Genomic DNA, 20730 nt, shown 5'->3' with positions numbered 1-20730 from the left:
GACCCAGGGGCTGGGTTCAGACCCTCTCACTATCCCTCCACTCAGAGCTTGGCTGTTCCTGCTCTCTGCTCAGCATCCGCACTTGCAAGGTCAGCAGGGACTACACGACTCCCATTAGCCAATGCCTCTACAGAAGATCTAGGGGGTCCGTAACCCAAATCTATCAAGGGGCTGTCGAGTTGATAGCCAGGAGGGTGGAGTAGCGAGTCAAACTCTGGGTAGCACAGCGTGAGAGAAGACTTGAGACAGACCAGAAAATAATGCAGCCCATTTTCCCCGGAATCTCAAGTCACCCTGTTGGTTAAACCGGAAGGTGATTTTCAAGAACACAAGATGAATGTACACGAGAGGCTGGTTGGCGCGTTTAGCTTTCCGGCATTCCACCATGGCCCAGAAAGTAAGCTGCCAGCGGTTGAGAAGCAGCCAGTTCCCTTCGGGCATCAGGGCAGAGACTTCCAGTTTCCACTGCCAACCTTCTTTCTCCCTTTCTTGGCAGCCCCAGTGGCTGCACTTCCATGCTTGGCCACACAGAGGCAGTGTGGCCTTGGAGGTGCTTCTGATAGAGGCATGTTGGTTGGGATCCTGGGTTCCTTCGCTCTACACTCGCAGACTCACAGTTGAGGTTCTCATGGGGTACTGAGGAGACCCTGAGATGATACCTCAGCACTAAAAGCCTTGGCTGGTGGGGAAACCCCGGCCCTGGAATCTCAATGGATGGGGATGGCGGGAAGACAACTTAAGCCAGGAAGGACCTCCCCAGAACTCCTTGAGTTGCTGTGCTTCCCTTCCAAGATCTATGGACTGGTAGCAATTGTTGCTTCTGAGGCTTGGCCTTATGTCTGGTTTCATTCTTGCTTCCACATCTCCTTCCTTTCCACCCTCCCTTTATGCCTAATACACTCCAGCCTGGCAATACCGCACTGGCCTCTTAGAATCACTAGTCACGAGCTCCTCTTGCTTCTGCACTGCTAGCAACTATGATGAGGGCCAGGGAGAATTTTCCTATGCTTCATCCAGAGTGGAGAATAATTCACCGAAACTGGACACCCTGGGCTCCCCATGAACAACAGGTCCTGTCATTCTCATTTAGATCCAGTGGCTCAGGTGTTCTCTGTTTTTATAATGAGCCCTTTACTTCAGGCCCCTTTGGTCCACCCCTCCACACAGCCCTGCATGGGCACCAGGGCAGAATCTATCACTTGATTCCTTTTCTCTGCACCAAGTCCCCACTGGCTTCATCCAACTGTCTATGAATTCAGTTAGCTTTTGAGATCAGTGGAGTCAGTCATACTCGAATCTAAGCGGTGTTCAAATTTCATATAAAATACTGCAGTGTTTGCATATAACAGATACATTTTCCCATGTTTTCTCAATCATCTCTAGATTACTAATAATCTCTAACACAATATAAATGCCATGCAAAAAACTGTATCGTCCGGGGGATACCAATAAGGAAGACCCTCTGTATCTGCTCCATATTGATCCAAATTAAAAAAGAAAAAAGTTTGATCTCCTAGGCATAGTGGTGCACGCCTTTAATCCCAGCACTCATTCAGAGGCAGGCAGATCTGTGAATTCAAGGCCAGCCTGATCTATAAAGTGAGTTCCAGGACAGCCAGGGCTACACACAGAGACCCTGTCTTGAAAAACCAAACCAAACCAAACCAAACCAACCAACCAACCAACCAACTAAACAAACAATTCCCCGCCCCCAAACCCAAAACAACCACAACAGAAAGAGTTGGATCGGTTTGATCCAAGGTTGAATGCCTGGCTGAGGAACCTATATGGAGAAAGTGGAATGTTGTGGGTTACTCGGTGGTTTCTAAGCCCACAGAGGGCCAGAGCCAGGCTGTGCATTCCCTAGTTTCCTTCCCAGCCTTTGGCAAGCAGCTTAGCTGGGGTAGAGCCTAGCTCAGTGTTTGCAGTACTTAGAGTGGGCGGTCCCCCTCCCCCACAGCACAGGAGGCCCCATTACTGCTTTTACAGATTCCGCATGTCCTACTCTTGACATCTGATATCCTTGTGCAAGCAAAAGCTCTGACCAACCTGGGGCTGCTACCTCATGACCAGGAATGCCACGTTTTCGCTTGTTGGTTGTTTCTGAGACATCTCTTTTCTGTCTTTGCTTCAGTGTAACAGAGTCTGAGTCCGTCTGTTTACTGTAGACAAAGGACTCTAACACCTTTGTGGGTTCCCTCATGCAACCGCATGGTTGTCTAAAATTTAGTGACTCACCTGGCCTGTTGCTGCCATATTGGCTCCTTTCTCTTTTCTGCTCAACATTTTTTTGTGGCTTGAACTTGATCCCCCTCCAAGCTATGATTTATTTCACAATGTGGATTTCTTTCTAGAATCATTTTTCACCAAAGTTTAAACAGCATCTCCTTGAACATCTCTGTTTAGCTCAAGTTAGTTTGGGAGCAAGCACTGAGCACACACTATCACGTCTCTGCAAAGAGACAAGGGAAAGAAAAGGTGGTACAGAGTCCCAGGCTAGGAAATCCTGCTAAGCTGCAAGAGGGTGATCCTGTATCACTGCCACCCTCCATCCTGTGAAAGAATGGAACTTCGGAGTTGGCCACAGGCTCTTAGAAGACGTGAAGGAGATACAAACTTTTCTACAGGCATGCCATGAGTCTAGCAACTAGGATGGCTTTAAGTACATGGAGCTGCACTCAGAGATAGGCATGGGGCATGGAATGGTTTCTCGTCAATTCCTTTGCTCCTAAAACTGGACTGGGTTGGGAACAGGGAGCATTCTCAGAAGGGAGGTCCTTCATCTGCATTCTTTCTCCGTGGATAGCTGTGGACCCTAGAGGAGGAGCCAGTTTTGACAAAAACCTGTTGTAAGTGGTTGCAGAGTTGCAACAGGTAGGAAGATGACCCAGTGGTAAGCTCAGACGCATTTCAGGTGCCACCTTACTTTCTTTGATCTACTGTCACTGCTATGAGAAACACACTTCCAGGACCTTTCTAAGGTCAGTGTGCAATGACTGCTTATCCCTAAGTACAAAATGAACAAACATCTAAGGCTTGTAAGAAATGGCTTAGGTTAATAATCTTCCAAGTGAGGTTTGCAGACCAGCATCCTCAGCATCACCTGGGACCTGATTAGATAGACAGATTCAGGCCACATCCTCTGTTGGTGGTTGGGACCTAGTGAATCAGGTACTGTGGGTAGAGCAAGACGGGGCCGCAAAGCTTGATGGCTACTGGACTTCCTGGAAACTCAGATAACGAGTTAAAAACAGTAGATCAAAGAAAATGCAAAGCTTGCACACAAGAAAAGTAGATCTCAGGACAGTGGGATGAGAGCTTTCTTGATAGGGTGAGCATTAAAGAAACCTTTTTAGGATCATTTATTCAGTGTGTGTGTGTGTGTGTGTGTGTGTGTGTGTGTGTGTGTGAACATTTAGTGAAGGTACCAGGGCACACATGTGGAGATCAGAAGGCAGCTTGCTGGAGTCTGTTTTCTCCTTCCACCTTGTGAGACCTGAGGGTTCAACTCAGGCCATCAGACTTGGTGGCCAGTGCTTGATCCATCCTGCTGACCCCTGAATATTTGTTTTTAAACTTGCTGTTCACCCTGGCATTAGGTATGATAATGGGTACAATTCGCAACCCCCGCTCTCTTGCCCCAGAGCCTGCCAGGCATCCACCCAGGGTATACATAGAGAGGGAGCGTGAGGGGGGCACGTAGTAGTGATAGGGTCCTTACCCTAGCAGGACTCCGGAGGGAAGAAATGATGGAAAGAGAAGTAAGGAATGATAGGAAACAAGAAGCAGCAGAACGAAAACGGGGAGAGGGATAGAGCCCAACATAGAGACGACACTCCAGGCCTGGGGTGCTGACTGTGGGTTTAACACACAGGGGATCCTGGGGTGCTGACTGTGGGCTTAACACACAGGGGATCAGGGTTATTTGAAAAATGATTTGCACCTACAAGGAACACACAGCTTTGGTCTTGTCATTATTCCCTAAGCAACAGAGTATAACATCTGTCTCCACAGGATTTATGTCACGGTAATGAACTACGCAGGAGGATCTATGTGGGTTGTTTGCAAACACTGCACCTTACTCCATGCACTTCACATGCTGGAGTGTCCACAAATTACGTTGCTGCCGGACAGTCTGGAAGGATTCCCAAGGATATGCAGAGAAGACTGTAGCAGTAGCAGTAGTGACAGATGCAGCTGGGAGAGCTGGTGAGGTGGGTTAAATCCTAGCTATCCACCACGCTCTGAAGGGTTAAGCAGACTGACTGAGCCAATACTGTTCTTTCAGGTACTTAACATCTATGATTCTCCAGGACCTTGGAGATGAGGTGAGAGCATGCCAGACCAGAGTCCCCATCCCGGGCCTCTCTCAGGCACACTGGGAATATACCTGCACATACCTCACAAATCTTTTCCAAGGATGGGACGAAGAAGTCATCGCACACAATGGCCAGCGCGTAGAACATGTACATGGCCTGGAAGAGAGGAGAGGAGAAAGCGTTAAGAGTCAGGGAGAGCTAAGGACAAAGGGTCTGATTATCTTTTCCTTCAATTCATATCTCCTCTTATCATAAATTTAGCTTCTTATTCAGAGTAAGGACAAAGTCTTTGCAATTCCTGGAAGACCTGCAGCCTTGCTTTAGCTTCTCCTTTTACCTCGCTACATACAAATTGTCTCTTGTCCCCCTTCTGAGATGCCAAGAAGACCATGGACACCTGCCTCAGGGCCTTTGCACTTTCTTCTTCTACCCAGAGCGGAAGAATATATCTTCTCTGATATACCATTGTTTCTCTCCACCATGCTTTTCAAATGCCAGCCTGACTCCCTGACCACCTTTCCCTCTATATCCCCTCATCCTGCCTTTTTTTTTCTTTTTTTCTTTCTTCCTTTTTTTCTTTTTTTTTTTTTTTTGGTAGATTATAGATTAAGTCCATCAGCCTGTTGTCGGTTTCCATCACCAGAATTTCATGTAATTACTGGTACATCCTCCATCCCATGGCTGGCCTGAAAGTACCAGTAGCTGAGCTTACTACCTGGCTCCTGCAGGATAGCCTGTGCAAAGGTGCTTCCGCATCAGGACCAGCTATCACTAGGGCATCCCTAGAACTTCACCTTCTAGTCAGAGATCATCTTTCCTTTGCTTGAGATATCATCTTGAAGAATGACCATTTGTCTGGGCTCCAGTGTTGAGGAACCACCCATCACACACCTCTCCCTCCTTCAGGGGACCCCAGCGCCTTCCCATATTCACAGTGCCCCGGGTAGAAGGTGTCTCACCTTTTCTCCAGGATTACATATGGATTGGCCAATAGGTGTGTAGTATTCCTAGTGGAGATGGCTATTGGTTCAGAGGCAGGCACGTGACTTAGGCCCACTCAGTCAGATAAAAGGAAAGAGTTACCAACTTTCCAAAGAGAGATGTTTCTCACGCTCTGTTGCTAGCTGTGGAGAAGTGTGGGATGCTTAGACTTAGAGTGTCATCATGGAGCCGCAGATCATATGGTATTAGAGCCCACCATACCTCTGGGCTCCAGAGCATACCAGCAGCTTTGCTGGGGCAGTTTGACTTGGAACATTCCAGTATTTGTAACCTAAAGTGTTTTCCAGTAATGGCACAATCTCCAGCCTTCCCACTAGTGTATTTATTACTGTCTTCTATTATATTCTCTCATTGATTATTATTCCACAGCAGGGGCCCCCAATCACACAGGACACAGTGTAAGATCCAGGCCAGAAACCAGAACATGCCATTTCTTGTCACAAAGTGATCAGTGGGTAGGAAGGCCAGGCAGTGATTTACAGAATATAAATACCCCTCAAGCCTGTAGCTGCCAGAGATAACAGTCATATAGAGAGAGCCTGATAATGGTGTTACCATATTAAGAAGCAGAACCAACAGGAGCAATAGATACATATGCACACCGGTGCACACACACACATGTACACATACACACCCATACACCCCCATACACATGCGCACGCGTGCGTGCGCGCGCGCGCGCGCACACACACACACACACACACATGCATGTATGCACACACGCGCCAACGTCATGTGAACACTGATCCCAGCTCAGTTTGAAACCAAGTGAATGTTCCAGTTCCCTGAGCCAACGCTCTGCCTTCTGCACTCAGCCCATTAGCGGAGTTTCTGTTGCTTACAGCTTTCTTTCCTGAGGTCTTTGCTTCAGTCCTAGCTGGGAATAATCTCAGGCTTTTGACGCTTGGCCGGTGCACTAGTTTAGTCCCCTGGCTTCCCTTGTATGCACTTGACCTTTTTCCATGTGTATGTGTTCCTTCTCTCCCACAGGACTGGGAGAGTCTCAAGTACAATGAAACACTCCATTTTGTGGAAATGTGACACAAAAGCACCAAGAGGAAGTGTCCCAAACTGCAGACTATGCTAAATTATCCAAACCTACCAAAGTACACCACAGGGGACAGTTAGATCAGCCGGGACTCATCACTCCTTGCAACGCTGTCAAGAGAGATTGTGCGGCTAGGTATTTATTGATTAAAATATATCTGCACTACACTATTCTATGAAAACTTTAAAAATTAGTCTCTCTTTTGTTAACTTGTTTAGGTGTGTGTATGTGTGGACTAACACACATTATTATTATGTGACTAACACACATAAGAGCATTTGCATATGAGTTTGTCATGCTGTCAAAATAATAGCCATGTTTCTTAACCAGAATAAATCTGCCTATTTTATAATCATAAGCCATCTTTTTCCCTTTAACCCTACATTTGCATTTCATGTGTGATTTATGTTGGTAGTAGGACATTTTAGAGGTAATTTTTTTTTTTTTATACTTTGCTGACCTCTGAGAAGCCAGGAACAGTAGCACCCAGAAAAGGCTCTAAGATAATTTTTTATTGCTTGCTATATCTATTCTATACAAAATCATTTTCCCATAGCAATTTTGAATGTGTCAAATAAAAAAATTAATGCTGTATTATAGAGCTCTATGGATCAGCCAGAAATGCCTCCCCACACTGTAATATACTCAAACCCTCTTTGGCTGGGTGACCTGGCTGATCCAATGACATGCAGGTTTTAACAGTCTCCTGGAAAGGACATCCAAATTAAGTAATTGAAATACAGAGCAACACATCTGTGGATTAACCAAGACCTAAAGAAGCTGTCCATCACTGACATAGGCAGCTCACTGGAGCATCTGGCATTGCTTGGAAGTTCATGTACCCTCTCATGTTCCTCTATTAAGTATTGATCTTATTGCATGACCAGAACCTCTATCCAATACTCTAACATTGAGCTGGGATAAGAAATGAACAGATCTTCTAAGCTCTCTGTGCTTTCGAGGGTGGTAACTGTGGAAACCATATTGGTTTTGGTTCATGAAACAGGGGAGGCGAGGTGGGCATACCCACTGTCAATCAGACATCCTATAACAGAGCACATCGGGGGATGCTATGAAGCCTGTGAGATATGTGGAGGCTCCTTGCCTGCTGTAGGGGACTTTCAGGCGCCTGCAAAGCAGGAGTGAGAAAGAGGCTGCTTCTACGGCTACAGTCCTCTGAGGCATAGAACTACGGTTCTATGAGACTCACGGTTTTAAAAGCAGGTTCCCACCAAGAAAATAACGTGTCCTAAAAGGACAAAGGACCCCAAACAAAGGCTCAAAGTCCAGATGGTGCAGGACTTACAGGAGGTGGAGCGTCTATGGTGCTTTTCATACAGTTGACAGGAATCTTTGCAGAAGACTAAGGCACTTTCGGATCTATTCGTACTGCCCTACATTTCCAAAGGATAGAGAATATCCCTGAAGAGGAGAATAACATTTGTCCCTGTTCGAAATCCTACCCCAGGTCCTTCACAGAACTGTCTCTCTCAGTTCTTCTGGTACTTGTGCGAGGCAAGCAGTCCTTGAGTTCATTGCTCAGACAATGCAGGGCGATATGACAAGCAAATGACGAGGCTTAGATTGAGCCTCAGGATCTTCTCCACCCTTCTTTGAGCCCAGCTTTCTCTACACAGGTCTGGTCTCATTGGTGGTACCTCTGATTTAAAGCTTGCCTTCTGCTTTTCTGTCTCTTCCAAGTAACATGAGTCCCAGCCATCTACTTTAGGGCCACCTGTCAGGGTCGCTGACACTCTTCCATGCCCCTTTCTTTGACAAGGTTTTCTGTAAGGTTTTTGGAATCTGACCAAGCCACTGTGAGGCCTGGGGTGGGGATGATGGGCATACCGAGAGAAGGGCCAGGTCGTCTCTGGAGCTTTAGCTTGAATCTGAAGATCATGGGGCTCTTCTCTTCTTCGGAGCTTAGGAGAGCTGTCAGAGTAGGAACCTGCACATAGCATTGTTTGTTCACAGTCGGGTATATGAATGGGTTTTGCTCATGAATCTAGACTCCCTTTTCCTGAATGGCAGTCATATCCACCACGTATTTATATCTGCTGTGTTCCAGGCCAGGCTGGCACAGAATGACTTCTGTGACCTGGACGATCCCGGCCCAGACAGTATCACTGCTGATCTCTAGCAGAAGATTTCTGTAACGTGGGAGGATACCCAGAAAAGTGAAGGGGCGCATTGACTCTCGCTGTGTAAATCCTTCTAACTTTATGAAGCCTCCAGCGTGGGACTAATCAGTGCCCATGCAGGAGGTTTACCGTGTTGCTTTGGGAGCATGTGGGAAAAAATGGGCAAAGGTGCCTGGGGGAAGGGACATGTCTCACAATCCATTCTTACTGTTGCAACAGTGGCCATGCTGTGGGGACATGGCCAAGCCGGCCCGCTGGAGGAAAAGACACAGGCAACAGCACCCTTCACTCTACTAATTCCTGCCAAGCCTGGCAGAGATCAGGAGACAAAAAGATAACTCTCCAGCACAGAGCAGCTGCAACTGGCCAAGCCCAACCCAAGTTCAACAAATGAAGGAAACCCAAGGACACTTGAGTCAAGAGATTGTTTTTGTATGTGGCAATTGCGACACAGAAAAGGTAGCAAAGATAGTCACAGTGACTGATTACCCAGAAGGCAGACTTTCAAACTTAAGTAACAAAATGACACAGAAGAACTTCCAAGGACAGGGAGGACCACAACCATTCTTTTCCACTGAGGTACACTTCATATGCTAAAATAATATACTACTCAAAGACCACTAAGAAGTGAATTTGTGTCAAGAATATCAAACTTTAGTTTTTAAAAAATTACTATTTTTTTTTAATTTTATTGGGTATTTTATTTATTTACATTTTAAATGTTATTCCCTTTCCCGGCTTCCCCTCCAGAAGCCCCCTATCCTATCCTCCCTCCCCCTACTTCTATGATGGTGTTCACCCACCCACTTACCCACTCCTGTTTCTACACCCTGCCATTCCCCTATACTGGGGCATCGAACCTTCCCAGGACCAAGGGCCTCTCCTCCCATTGATGACTGATGAGGTCATCCTCTGCTATATATGTGGCTGGAGCCATGAGTCCCTCCATGTGTACTCTTTGGTTGATGGTTTAGTTCCCAAACTTTAGTCATTAAAGTGTTCTTTGCTCATTAATTTAACAGTATTGCATCAAGGCACCAACTCAAAGCCAGATGACCTGGTAGGTAGAAGCTCTAAGATTTAATGAGTCATTGTCATTTGACAAACAAGAATGATTTGAGGTCTAGTTTGGAGAGCTGAAGACAGTGGCTTCCTGAGATCATAGGATCGAGTTCTGTAACATGGTTGACATTGGTGGCTGTCTAACCACAGGCCATTCATTTTGTTAATCTTGCAAATATAATTCCAATGTTGTGCTAGTGTCCTGAGAACTGGCTATGGCTGTACAACACTGTTTTGGTCAATGTGAATAAGACACAGATCCAATTCAAGTCATCTTTTCTTCTCGCTTTGAATTTTAATTTGATCTCTTTAACCCCCAGTTCTGTTTTTTGAGTCCCAATCAACTTTGGAACCATCTAATGAGACAGTACTTACCTTTAAGTTTCAGCTCAAGAGCCACCTCTCCTATGAGGCCTTCTCTAGTCTCCTTTACTTCCCCTGCACAATAGAACATCTACCCGCCATATACCTTAGAGAGAAACATGGAATGGCAGCAGCTATTGTATAGCTCTGAGGTAACAAATACAATGACAGATACCAACATGGTAAGGGTAGCAGAGACCCAAGAGCACCAGTTTTCACTGGAGTTGATGCCTGAAACCCTAACCCTTTGTGCTTATTTTGTGAGAGATGGAATCCCTCTTGTTTTAGTCTCCATTAGTTGAGGTTTCCACCCTGGACCCATTAAACAAGCATGAGGGACTAGGCTTAGAGCATAGATTTCACATAAAAAGTCAGGCATGGCATGTAAGTCATGTTGTGAGGGTGGAGGAGGGGATGAGGCTGTAGGCTTGCTGACTGCCAGCCTAGCTGCATGAACACTGAGAAATTCAGTTCAAGGGCATAAGATAGAGAATGATGGAGCAGGCCACCAGACATCCTCCTCTGGCCTCTGCGTGTGTACCTGCATGCACATGTGAACACATCCATGTTCATACACTCGCTCACAAACACATCAATATCCATACCCCTGTGTGTGCACATGCATATACATACACACAACACACACACACACTTAACACACACACACACACACACACACACACGCACACAATATAAACAGCAGCGGCAGCAGAAACAATGAAAAACTGAAGAACTTGGCTGCAGTAGTTAAACTTAAAAAAAAAAAAGCCCACTATAACCAGAGATATTTGTGGATTGTGACTTAATGGAGGTGAACAGGCTGTAGCTGAAATGTTGATATCCATAAATGTTTCCGATTCATGGGGAAAATGTATTTGAGCAGCATGACTCTCACCCTGCTGTTTTATGTGGCGTCTACAGTCAGCAGATTTCACAGATAATTTCCTTTTACTACATCATCTTCCCTCCTGTCTCTGTCTTTCAATTCCATGAATGGAGAGCTGGTGAACCCTTCACAGGCAGGGTCTATGGATCTAAACCTCCCAGGAACTGGGGTTCACTAATAAAAAAAGTAGATCTTTTTCCCATCTCTTACATTTTAAATGTTCATAGGATTGGGCTTGAAAAACAAAAAAAAGGTCTTTTCTTAGGTTTAGGGAGATGTCTCAGTCAGTAAAGTACCTTCTGTGCAAACACCAGGACCTGGATTCAGATCCCTAGCAAGTACATAGAGGTTGGTCATAGCAATGCATGTGTATAATCCTGGCATTGGGGTTGGGTGATGGAGGTGTGGAGACAGGTAGATTCCTGGAGCTTCACAGACCACCAGACCAGCCTAGCAGAATCAGTGAACTTGGCATCAGTGACCTTGCCTTCCATATCTCCATATGTATGTGCACACACCCATATGCCCATGTATGTATATACATATACTATAGGCATACATATACAAAATAGGTAAATAAATCAAATCATTTTCTCATGACAAGCTTTGTGTTTCCTGATGCCATGAAGCCACAGGAGACCTGATCCTGTGTCTACTCATGATTCAGGGATGCTAGTGGCCACAGAGAGACAGGTTAAGCCTTATAGCACAGATACAAGTTTCAAATAAGATGGCTAGGGAAAGGGTTTGCAGGGATGAGGAATCTATCCGGTGTTCTTTCTCCATCTTACTATATTATTCAAGCAAAACTGAAAACACTACTAATTTTTCAATATCAAAACCTGCTTCAGTTGTGGAAAAAAATGCTTAATAATAAACCCTCTGTGGAGCCCTCAAGCAATAACGTGTGGGGGCTGGTATATCAGTACCTAGCTCCTTCGGTTCTAGGAAAAGTGACTAGGTGGCCAGTTCACAGCTGTATAGGGTGTCCCATGCCCAGAGGGTTGTGTGCCTATTCATGGGCCATTTTCCAACACCCTTCCTTTCCTTGCCTCACTTCCTAGACCCCAGTGACATCCGCTTCTACCACAATAACCGTTTATATTCAATTCTTTGTCTCAAGGTTGTTTCTGAACAGCCCAAATTAAAGCAAAAGGGAAGTGAGGTAAGGGAGAATGTGGGAGGAATAAGAGTCAAAGTGAAATCGGGATGGACAATTTCAGAAACAGCGGCCCTGATCAAGTCTAGAGGGCTCATCTGAATGACATGTGTCATCATTAGTCAGCTGGTATTAGGAAGATCTTTAGGGACATTTTAGGGCCTTAGTTTTTTTTTGTTTTTTTTTTTTTTTTTGTAATTTCAATTTTTATTGAAAATAGATTTTTTTCATATCTGATCTTAGTTTCCCATCCCCCAGTTTCTCCCATGTCCATACCACCTTTCTACCCACAGAAATCCACACCCCTTTCCTCTTTCTCATTAGAAAACAAACAAGCAAGCAAACAAACCAACCAAAATTATACTAAACAAAACAAAAAGAGACCTAAGAAAAAAGCATAAAAAAACCATACATACAGAGACACACACATCTGCACACACAGAACTTTCATGAAAACTTTACATTGGAAACCAAAATATTTAAGTAAAAGACCTGTAAAGTAAATAAAGTCGGGCTTAGATTCTAATGGAAAGGACTATATAGTGACACTTCCTCCATTAACACAAATTCTATGACAATTTTGTTTTGAAGGAAATTCAGTATGCCTAGACATCCTAGAGGTCTCTAGGATATCTTAAGGGTAGACAATTCTCTTGGCATGCACCAGGCTCTGGTTCAAATCCCCAGCCCAAGGATGAATGAGTGAATTGAATAAACAAGCTAACAGCCATCCGGCTGCTCAGTTGTGGTTGAGGCTGTTCAGATTCAAAGCACCAGAAGTCATTTGTTGTGGAGCCTGGAGGCTTTGCTGTCTTTGGGGAGGAAGTTTAGTAGAGGAAGAACCTGCTAAATGCCTCCACATTCTTTGGCTTCCTTCTGTCTTCTCTCTTCGCTCATCTTACTCCACAGGCCTTGGTGCCGCCTAAGCCCCGACCTGGCTCTTGTGTATTGAGGAAGGCATCCACTTTTCCTACTGCCCCTGCTGGACATCTGCTGAAGGGAGGTCTGGGAACAGGTGGGTCAACCTGGGCTGGTGCAGATGGTGACAAGGGTTTGTACAGTTCTTTGTGTGTGTCAGCCATACTCGTTTACAACATATAGGAAGGGATACTGAACATCCTCAGTCAGGGACTTGCCTCGGGCTACACAGCTAGCATGAGACAGAGCCAGGGTATGAACCTCCTAAGTATACATACTCTATCACCAGGCCATAGAACATCTCAGGAAGAGGACTGGCTACTACTGCTTCTGTCCCCCTGCCTGAATTTAAATCCCCTCTGTGGAGATCTCCCTTAAGATGGGAACCCTAAGCTGGATCAATAAGCATCCAACTTCCAAAGGAAGTTTCATTTTTTTGTTTTGTTTTTAATTGTATCTCTTTTCTTGATCAACATATTTGTATTGATAATATAAGATATGATGTGTGTGTGTGTTTTGCTGGGATGATTAACATCTGCTGGCAACTGCTTTAACACTAAGCTAAATCCAAAGCCTCAATATGGTATTTTGATTCATGTGTATGTTGGGTAACCACGTATACATCTCAGGATACTTGGCATAACAATCATGTTACACTTTTGTCAATACTGTAAAGACATCACTATGATCTCTCCTATTTTGGCATATACAACACATTGCTGTTGACTCTGCTCTTCCTGCTAAACTGTTCCTTCCTCACTAACTGCTCAAAGGAGTTCAGCATCTTCCCCCTCAATGAGTGCAGACAAAAAAAACACACTAGTAACAGCAAAACCTGAATGTGGGTCTTCAGGGGGCATCTCACACGTTTCTCTCTCCTGGGAAGTGAGATTTATGCTGTCCCCTATAACACTGCTCCTTCTAATAGGTTGTTGGAGAGATGTGATAGGTCTTCTATCTAATATTTGAATTAAAGGTCACAGGTAACTTTATTACTGTCCCATGTGTATTAGAGTCACCAGAAAAATACATATGAAGTGTGGGCTCCCTAGCAGATTCTAGAGGATCTGATTTGCCAAGCCTGGGCTGGGACCCAGGAATCTGCATTTCTATCAAGCAGAAGGTAGTTCTGTTGCAGGTAGTCCAAGGGAACACAGTGTATTCTCTGTTTCTAAAGGATTCCCGGACTCTCTGTGATTAAAGATCTGCTGTGAACTCCTTTTCTGACACTTACCACATTGGAACAACTTGCTTCCTGGTGCTTGCACACAGTTTAAGTCAAGGTAAGTGTTCCCTACTACTGCAAAGTTTTGGACACCTAAACATTTTTTTTTTTTTTTTTTGCTGGTTCCCTTATCATCATTGCCAGACCCTGAAAAGCCAGGAAGGAACAGGAATGAAATGTCCAATCTCTCTTTCCACCTCCCTCTTCCCATCCTGTCTTTCAGAGTAAAGACTTGGAACCCAAGTTAATTGACATCCATATGATGATGGCTAGATACCCCAGCAGAATGGCACTCTGAACTTAGGTTTGGACAGTTATTTCGAAACCACAGGAACCTTTTCAAGATAAAATCACCTCCTTAACTGTGTGTCTTTTTAGTATGTTCAACCTAGTCCCATGGATGTGCTGGCAATAGTGTTGAAAGCTACTACATTGGATCATGCTGGGAATATACCTGGATCTTTCTTGAGCTGGGTACAAAGAACTAGCAAACTGGACATGTGGGCAGGAGGGTCAGGAGCTGTGTGTGTAAATGAATAAAAGTTAACAGGTCTGGTTTGTGTGGGGCATAAACTCTTACGTTCACTTGGTTGCCTACCATCTAGTCTTTCAAATTAAGCCAGACCCACACTTTCTCTTACAGAGCTTCCAACTTCACACTTCAATGACAATGCATTAGAATAATTGCCAGATAATTACTATGGACTTTTAAGTAGGAGATTCAAAGCCTCTCTTGTCAGGCAATTAGTTTGGCTGGGCACATGGACTCCCTTTTCTTCTCTGGTTGATGTTAGCTAGATTAACATTCAGGGAGATTCCAGGGAAACCAGTTAGTTGGGGGAATGACTACTGCTCTCCCTCCCGCCTTGCTATCTGTTTGGCTAGTGTGACCTTAAGAAGCAATCAAGGTTCAAGAGAAAAATGGTCCTAAACCTTTGTACTTAAACCCCTTTGTTGTTAGAGAAGCGCTCCGAGGTGTTCTTATGACAAAGAAGGATGGACTTGTTGTAGTTTGTAGATGTTGATGCCAGCATTAGGAGACACAGTTACAAGGTGGAACAGGAACATTTAATCAGCCATTCAGTTACTCTCCCCAGGGCTTAGAGGAAGCAGGAATCGGTGCTGAAAATAGGAACCCAGGAAGCCATCAGAGATAGAACACACGAGGGTACAAGAGGAAGGAATGCTGAAGCTACAAAGGCTGTGGAGCCTAGTGGAAGAGAGTTGAATTTTTGAGTTTTTAAAGTTCCTGTTTATATTCCACAAAGCCAGAATAGCGGGAACTTGCTTCCTGATTACTGTTCTTCCTCATCGTAAGGAAGTAAAAGGAAAGGAAGCATCAAAGATACCACAGTTGTGAAGCAGGATACAAGTTACAAAGATGGAAGCAGAAGCCTGGGTCATATCTCAGGTGTGTCATACTAGGTAATTGAACCTTACTAGGCTTTTACTTTTTCCCTTTTTTTTAAAAAATGAGAGGAATAATATTATTTGCCTGATTTGGTGGTTTTGAAACTAGATAATGCATGTAAAATTTTTAGCATAATAGCTAGAACACTGCAAGCATTCAAAACGTGCTAGACAGCCTTGTTGATAGGGAAGGTCATTATCATTTTAATTGATCTATTAGAGAAGTAGAGCCCACAGCCTAGAAGGGACTTGGAGAAGTGTTCATATTCTCCCTTACATCCCCTTTCCTCACAAGAAAAGACAGCTTATTGCTCTCTGGATGTGGTGGCTACTTCCATAGAAGCAACCACACATGGATGGTTTGCCAAAGAGTTTGGTTTCCTTTTCCTCCTTTGTCTCATAAGAGCTGATAGCCATCCAAAGAAGCCCAGCCCAAGTTTCACATTCCACCAGACACGTGATTGAGGGGTCCCCGGTGGTCAATGGAGATGGCCAACTCAATGGGAAAATCCAACCCATCCTGGATCCAACGTTAACTGCCAGTGAGAAACAGATGGTGTCTAAGTCTAGATCCATCTGCTCCACATCTGTGGGATCTTTTCCCTGAGGAGAAGACAGGGCTGCGGCCAATTTCTATTTTGCTCCAAGAAAGATTAGACTATGGCATTGAAGAAACCATCTTATTTGTCATGATAAGATTTTCTCAAATCTACATAACCACAAAACACTAGTCCAGATGTGTAAGCAAAGTCAGTGGGACACAAGTCACCACCACAGCTCAAGACACTTACAGCGAGGGAGGAAAGAATGCGAGTATGCTGGTCTAACAGTTTGTAACATGTTCCTCGCCCTAACATATCTCCTTATTACATAAATTTTGATAATTAAGGAGCTTTGGTGGGAAATTATTTTATTATATTTTATTATTGATACTAATGATACTTTAAAAACATGAAACAAGAACCTCCCTTCTTTGAAACAGTCTACTAATTGATAGAAGAATGGTTGTCATGACTACTGGAGGGTATATTGATCTTACTAGGTTCTGATCAACTAGGAATTTGATTCCCCTGTATTATTTAATGGACACCAACGGTACCTTTTCTCAGTTACATTTTCTCAGCAAGTTTGCAGAGATAGGGACTGATGTCTTTGACTGTGACTCTTGGGTGACAATGGGTGACAGGTGGGTGATAGTCCAGAGAATGAAAAGTTGTGTGCTGTGTGGAATGGCTATACCTCTTGGTCCATTTCAGACAATGGATAACTCTTCATCTCACATGCGGTTCTGCTTTCTACCTGAAACCTCTACTAGTACTCTAGACTGTCCCTCAGTTCATCCCTACAGAAGTCTAAAAGTGCTCATGTCTTAACAACCTAGGGTCAATTATCTGCAAAAATGATGCAGGAGTCAGGGAGTCAGTGGCCCAATCTTCCTTGTCCTCTGGGTAAGGCCCAGGTTGTGGTGTGCAATGTGCCCCACGGAGACATCAGTGGACTTGAGTCCAGTTGTTCATAGTCAGCCAGAGATTTATCTTCCCCCTTTTGGCTTCCTCTCCACTTTTTTTGCCTTCTTTCCATTACTCTTCCCATTTTAATTTATGGAGATTAGTTCAAATAAACAACTGTGGTGGTGTGCTGCAGTAGGCTGATGTTCATGAGAGCCAACCACCAATTTTCAAGAGTTTTGTTAGTCGTTATAACATTGGTACCTTGAACCTGGCATGTGGTATTAACACCCTGGAAATTTAGGAACACTAATAATTAGGGCTCTTATGACAGAATTAGCATTTAAGGAGAGAGCTTGTATGCATGTATTTACTAGCACACTACTATCTTCATCTAATTCCTTGTCTAGAGCTTTCAAATGAAAGAGTATCGGGAGCAAGTAGAGTCATTTTGCAGGAGAGAATTAGAAGTTTCCAGAGTTATTACAAACATTTCTTCATTGGTTAAAGATTAATGATTCTAAGTGCATCTAGCAGTAGAAGATTGTTGGTTCTTTGATTTAGAATTAAGTGAGCAGGGAGATAAATTAAAAAGAAGTGATAGAAGCTAGGAGTTCTTGCTACTAGATGGTCATTCTCAAAGGAAACATTTATGACCTTGAATTACACAAAGACTTATTAGATTATAAACAGAGAAAAAAGGAAACACCAGAAAAGGAAAAAGAAATGATTGGTAAAAACAAATCACATCACACAAACTGGAACAATAAAATAAAATGAATATCTTTACTTTTCAGAAGACCCTATGAAAATGAAAGGGAAGGCCATAGAGTGGGAGAAAATACTCACAAAATGAGCATCTCATGATAGTTATAGTCACTACCCAGGAAGACCAGTGATGAGTCCAAAGGAAACCAACACAGTGAAAAGTGAGCCAAACATGTCTTTAGACTCTCCCTGTTAGAGAACAAATGGATGAGCAAGCAGCTCATGAGGACACATCTAACATCATCAGTCATCAGGGAAATGCAAACAAAACCCACACATAGCTACTGTTAGAGACTCAAATAACATCAGCAAGGCTAACAAGACTGAGCAAGGCAGCACAAGCAGGATTGTGAGCTGGAGGAGAGCTGCCTAACAGCAAAACAAACAACCACAAATAAACATGTAAACAAACAAACAAATACGAATCATACAATCATGTCAAGTGTTGATGAGAACTGGGGTTAGCTTGAATTCTCATATATTACTAATTCAATATACAAAGGTTCAGTTACAGAGGAGGTTAAGAGGAGGTTTGGCAGCATCTCATAAAATTAAGCATATACATTCCATTCCCAATATTTATGCCAAAGACTGGAAAACATCTGTAGACAATACTATGCATGAATGTTCATAGCAGGTTTTTATAACCTTGATGTCTTCCAATGAATGAATGAACAGGCAAACTTCAACACACATATATAATTGAACCCTGCTCAGCAATTAAAAGTTGTTCTTCTGTACAACACATGCATACAACTATATGGCTGGATCTCAAATGTAAGAACACGTATCCAAACCCCATATTCATGTTATGCTAATACTGAAAATTTATAATGCCACGTAATATTTCTGAAGTGGAAACTTAAGGGTTCTTTGGAAAGTCAGTTTTGTTGGATGGTATTTTACTGGGGCAAATGTAAAGCAACATTTTGCTGAAGTAGATACAGGTAAAAGGATGTTCTGCTAAAGCAAGCAGGTGAAAGGACATATGATGAAGGATTCTTTGCTAATGACACACATGTATTGGTCCACCTTACATTAAGTAGTTGAGCTCCATTTGTCGGGACTCCATAAAGAGAAATGCACCAAAGACCTTCTGGTGGTGTGCCGAGGCTTCTTGTTGCTTCTGTAGACTCAGGCCAATTGGCAGAGTGATGATAGCTGAGACAGACTCAAGTGCTGAGGCAAGATCTATGGAGGACATGTGATGTTTGGAGGGAGTATAAATAGGACTCCATGGACAGTGATGGAGGATGAGCTCACTTGCTTGCATAGCTAAACGCTTCTTGGCCTCCTATCTTCACTTTGCTGAGAGAGGCACACTTGAGAACTTTCCCTAGACTTCCTGTTGTCCCTGGTACCTCTTGCTGATTTGTGCCAAGGCTGAGGCCTGGTTGGCTCTGCTAGGTAGTGCCACCACTGCTGATTCCTGTTCGCTCTCCTGATGCTGCCAAACTGGACCACTGGTATATCTGTGAAGTGTTTGTGAGGGGACTGAGCCGCTACTGCTGACCTGTGAATTGAACTGTTAATTTTCTGACAATGCAACTGGAACCATTTCTAAACATTCCCCACTGTATCCTTTCTTTTCTACTACTTCTGGTAGGTGGTGGGCTAGAAGGGAGGCTAAAGTACTTAAGAATTATCATTAAAAAAATAGACGTTGAAAAAAAATTAGTTATATATTCCACTAAAAACAACATCAAACTACCAGAAACCAGAGAAAAACACCAAATGGGTCTTCAAAACTGCCAAGGTCACAAAATCATAGACCTAAGATCTGACATGGATTAAAGGAAATTGGTCACACGGATTTAAGTGCATTATGGAATCTTGGGTTGGAATAGAAAGGTAGATCAATTAACATACGCATTACTTCAAACATGTTACTTTAACATAAGGACATTTTAATAATTTAAAAAAAGAAAGGTAGATCAATGGGGAAACTGATGAGAGCTGAATATGGTTTGTAGATCAACCCAAAGTCAGTTCATGAATTTGATTATGATACAATGTTTAAGATGTAAATATTTGGGGAGTGTAAGGCAAGGGTATAAAGGAAATCTCTAAACTATTTCAATATATATAAATTATTTAAAAATAATTTCTAAAAACTAATTTTTTAACAGAAAATTATAACTCAAGCTGATTGGAAATTATTATGTTGGTGTTTCTCAAACTGACCCAGAGAACCTGACAGTTCTCCCAAGCACTTGAGGTAAGGAAATACTAGATCCTGCATTTTCTATACTCAACCACCTTCCGTCCTTTACCCATGTTACTTTGCTTATGATACATTCTAACATGTTAGCTATACATGCATTTATGTATTGTATTGCCATGGCTTCATTACAGAGGGCAAATACTAACCATAATATTTCTTATATTTTTCAAGGAATTATATCCCCAAACATTCCAGTTTGGTCCACCTTTCTGAGAACTTTGGTTTTTGATGCCAACAAATATACAGCACATACTGTCTGTGGAGTAAGAGGGAAGTACTACTCAGGGCTAGATTATACTAGTCACTGGAAACTCTGAAAAGTAGTCGCAGCCAGGTATCATCATATCAGAAACTTGATAGCGACTTGCTTTTTGAAGGGAGATACTGAGCTGTGAAGTGGTGAAATTGCCTTAAAAAAGCCATACTGGCCACCACAGCAACATTTTTACACTCTAGCTAATAACAATGCCTTCTTCTCAATTTGACATAATTATTTGGGATTTGCCAGAAGAAAACCCACACTTATTAAATTACTTAACTCAATGGTGAAATTATTCAGCTGACTCTGAATTCTCTACTAGTTTGGATGATAGGGTAAGGAAGAAGACAATTTAATAAGACAAACTGATTATTAGCACTGTGAACAATTTCCCAGTAGACTACTTTGTTAGCAAGCAAGGAATTTTATTTTGGATTTTCTTTATGCCTAAAACACACTTGGAAATATTCAAGAGTGATGGTCAGCTTTTTTTTTTTT

The 20730-nt window shown here is 43.3% G+C and overlaps 1 protein-coding gene across 1 annotated transcript in view; it reads right to left on the bottom strand.

Moving 5' to 3' along the window:
• Nucleotides 1-20730, bottom strand: part of Slc24a3 (solute carrier family 24 member 3) — a 469023-nt gene that overhangs the window by 130228 nt on the left and 318065 nt on the right. The window contains exon 4 of the mRNA XM_029535751.1: nucleotides 4401-4475. Within this exon, the coding sequence (XP_029391611.1) occupies nucleotides 4401-4475 (75 nt within the window). The remainder of the gene's footprint in view (nucleotides 1-4400; nucleotides 4476-20730) is intronic.

This window comes from Mus pahari, chromosome 3 (assembly GCF_900095145.1).
Source record: "Mus pahari chromosome 3, PAHARI_EIJ_v1.1, whole genome shotgun sequence".
NCBI classification, from domain to species: Eukaryota; Metazoa; Chordata; class Mammalia; order Rodentia; family Muridae; genus Mus; species Mus pahari.
Note: the sequence above shows the minus strand (reverse complement) of the source record. Positions and strands in the feature narration are given on the sequence as shown.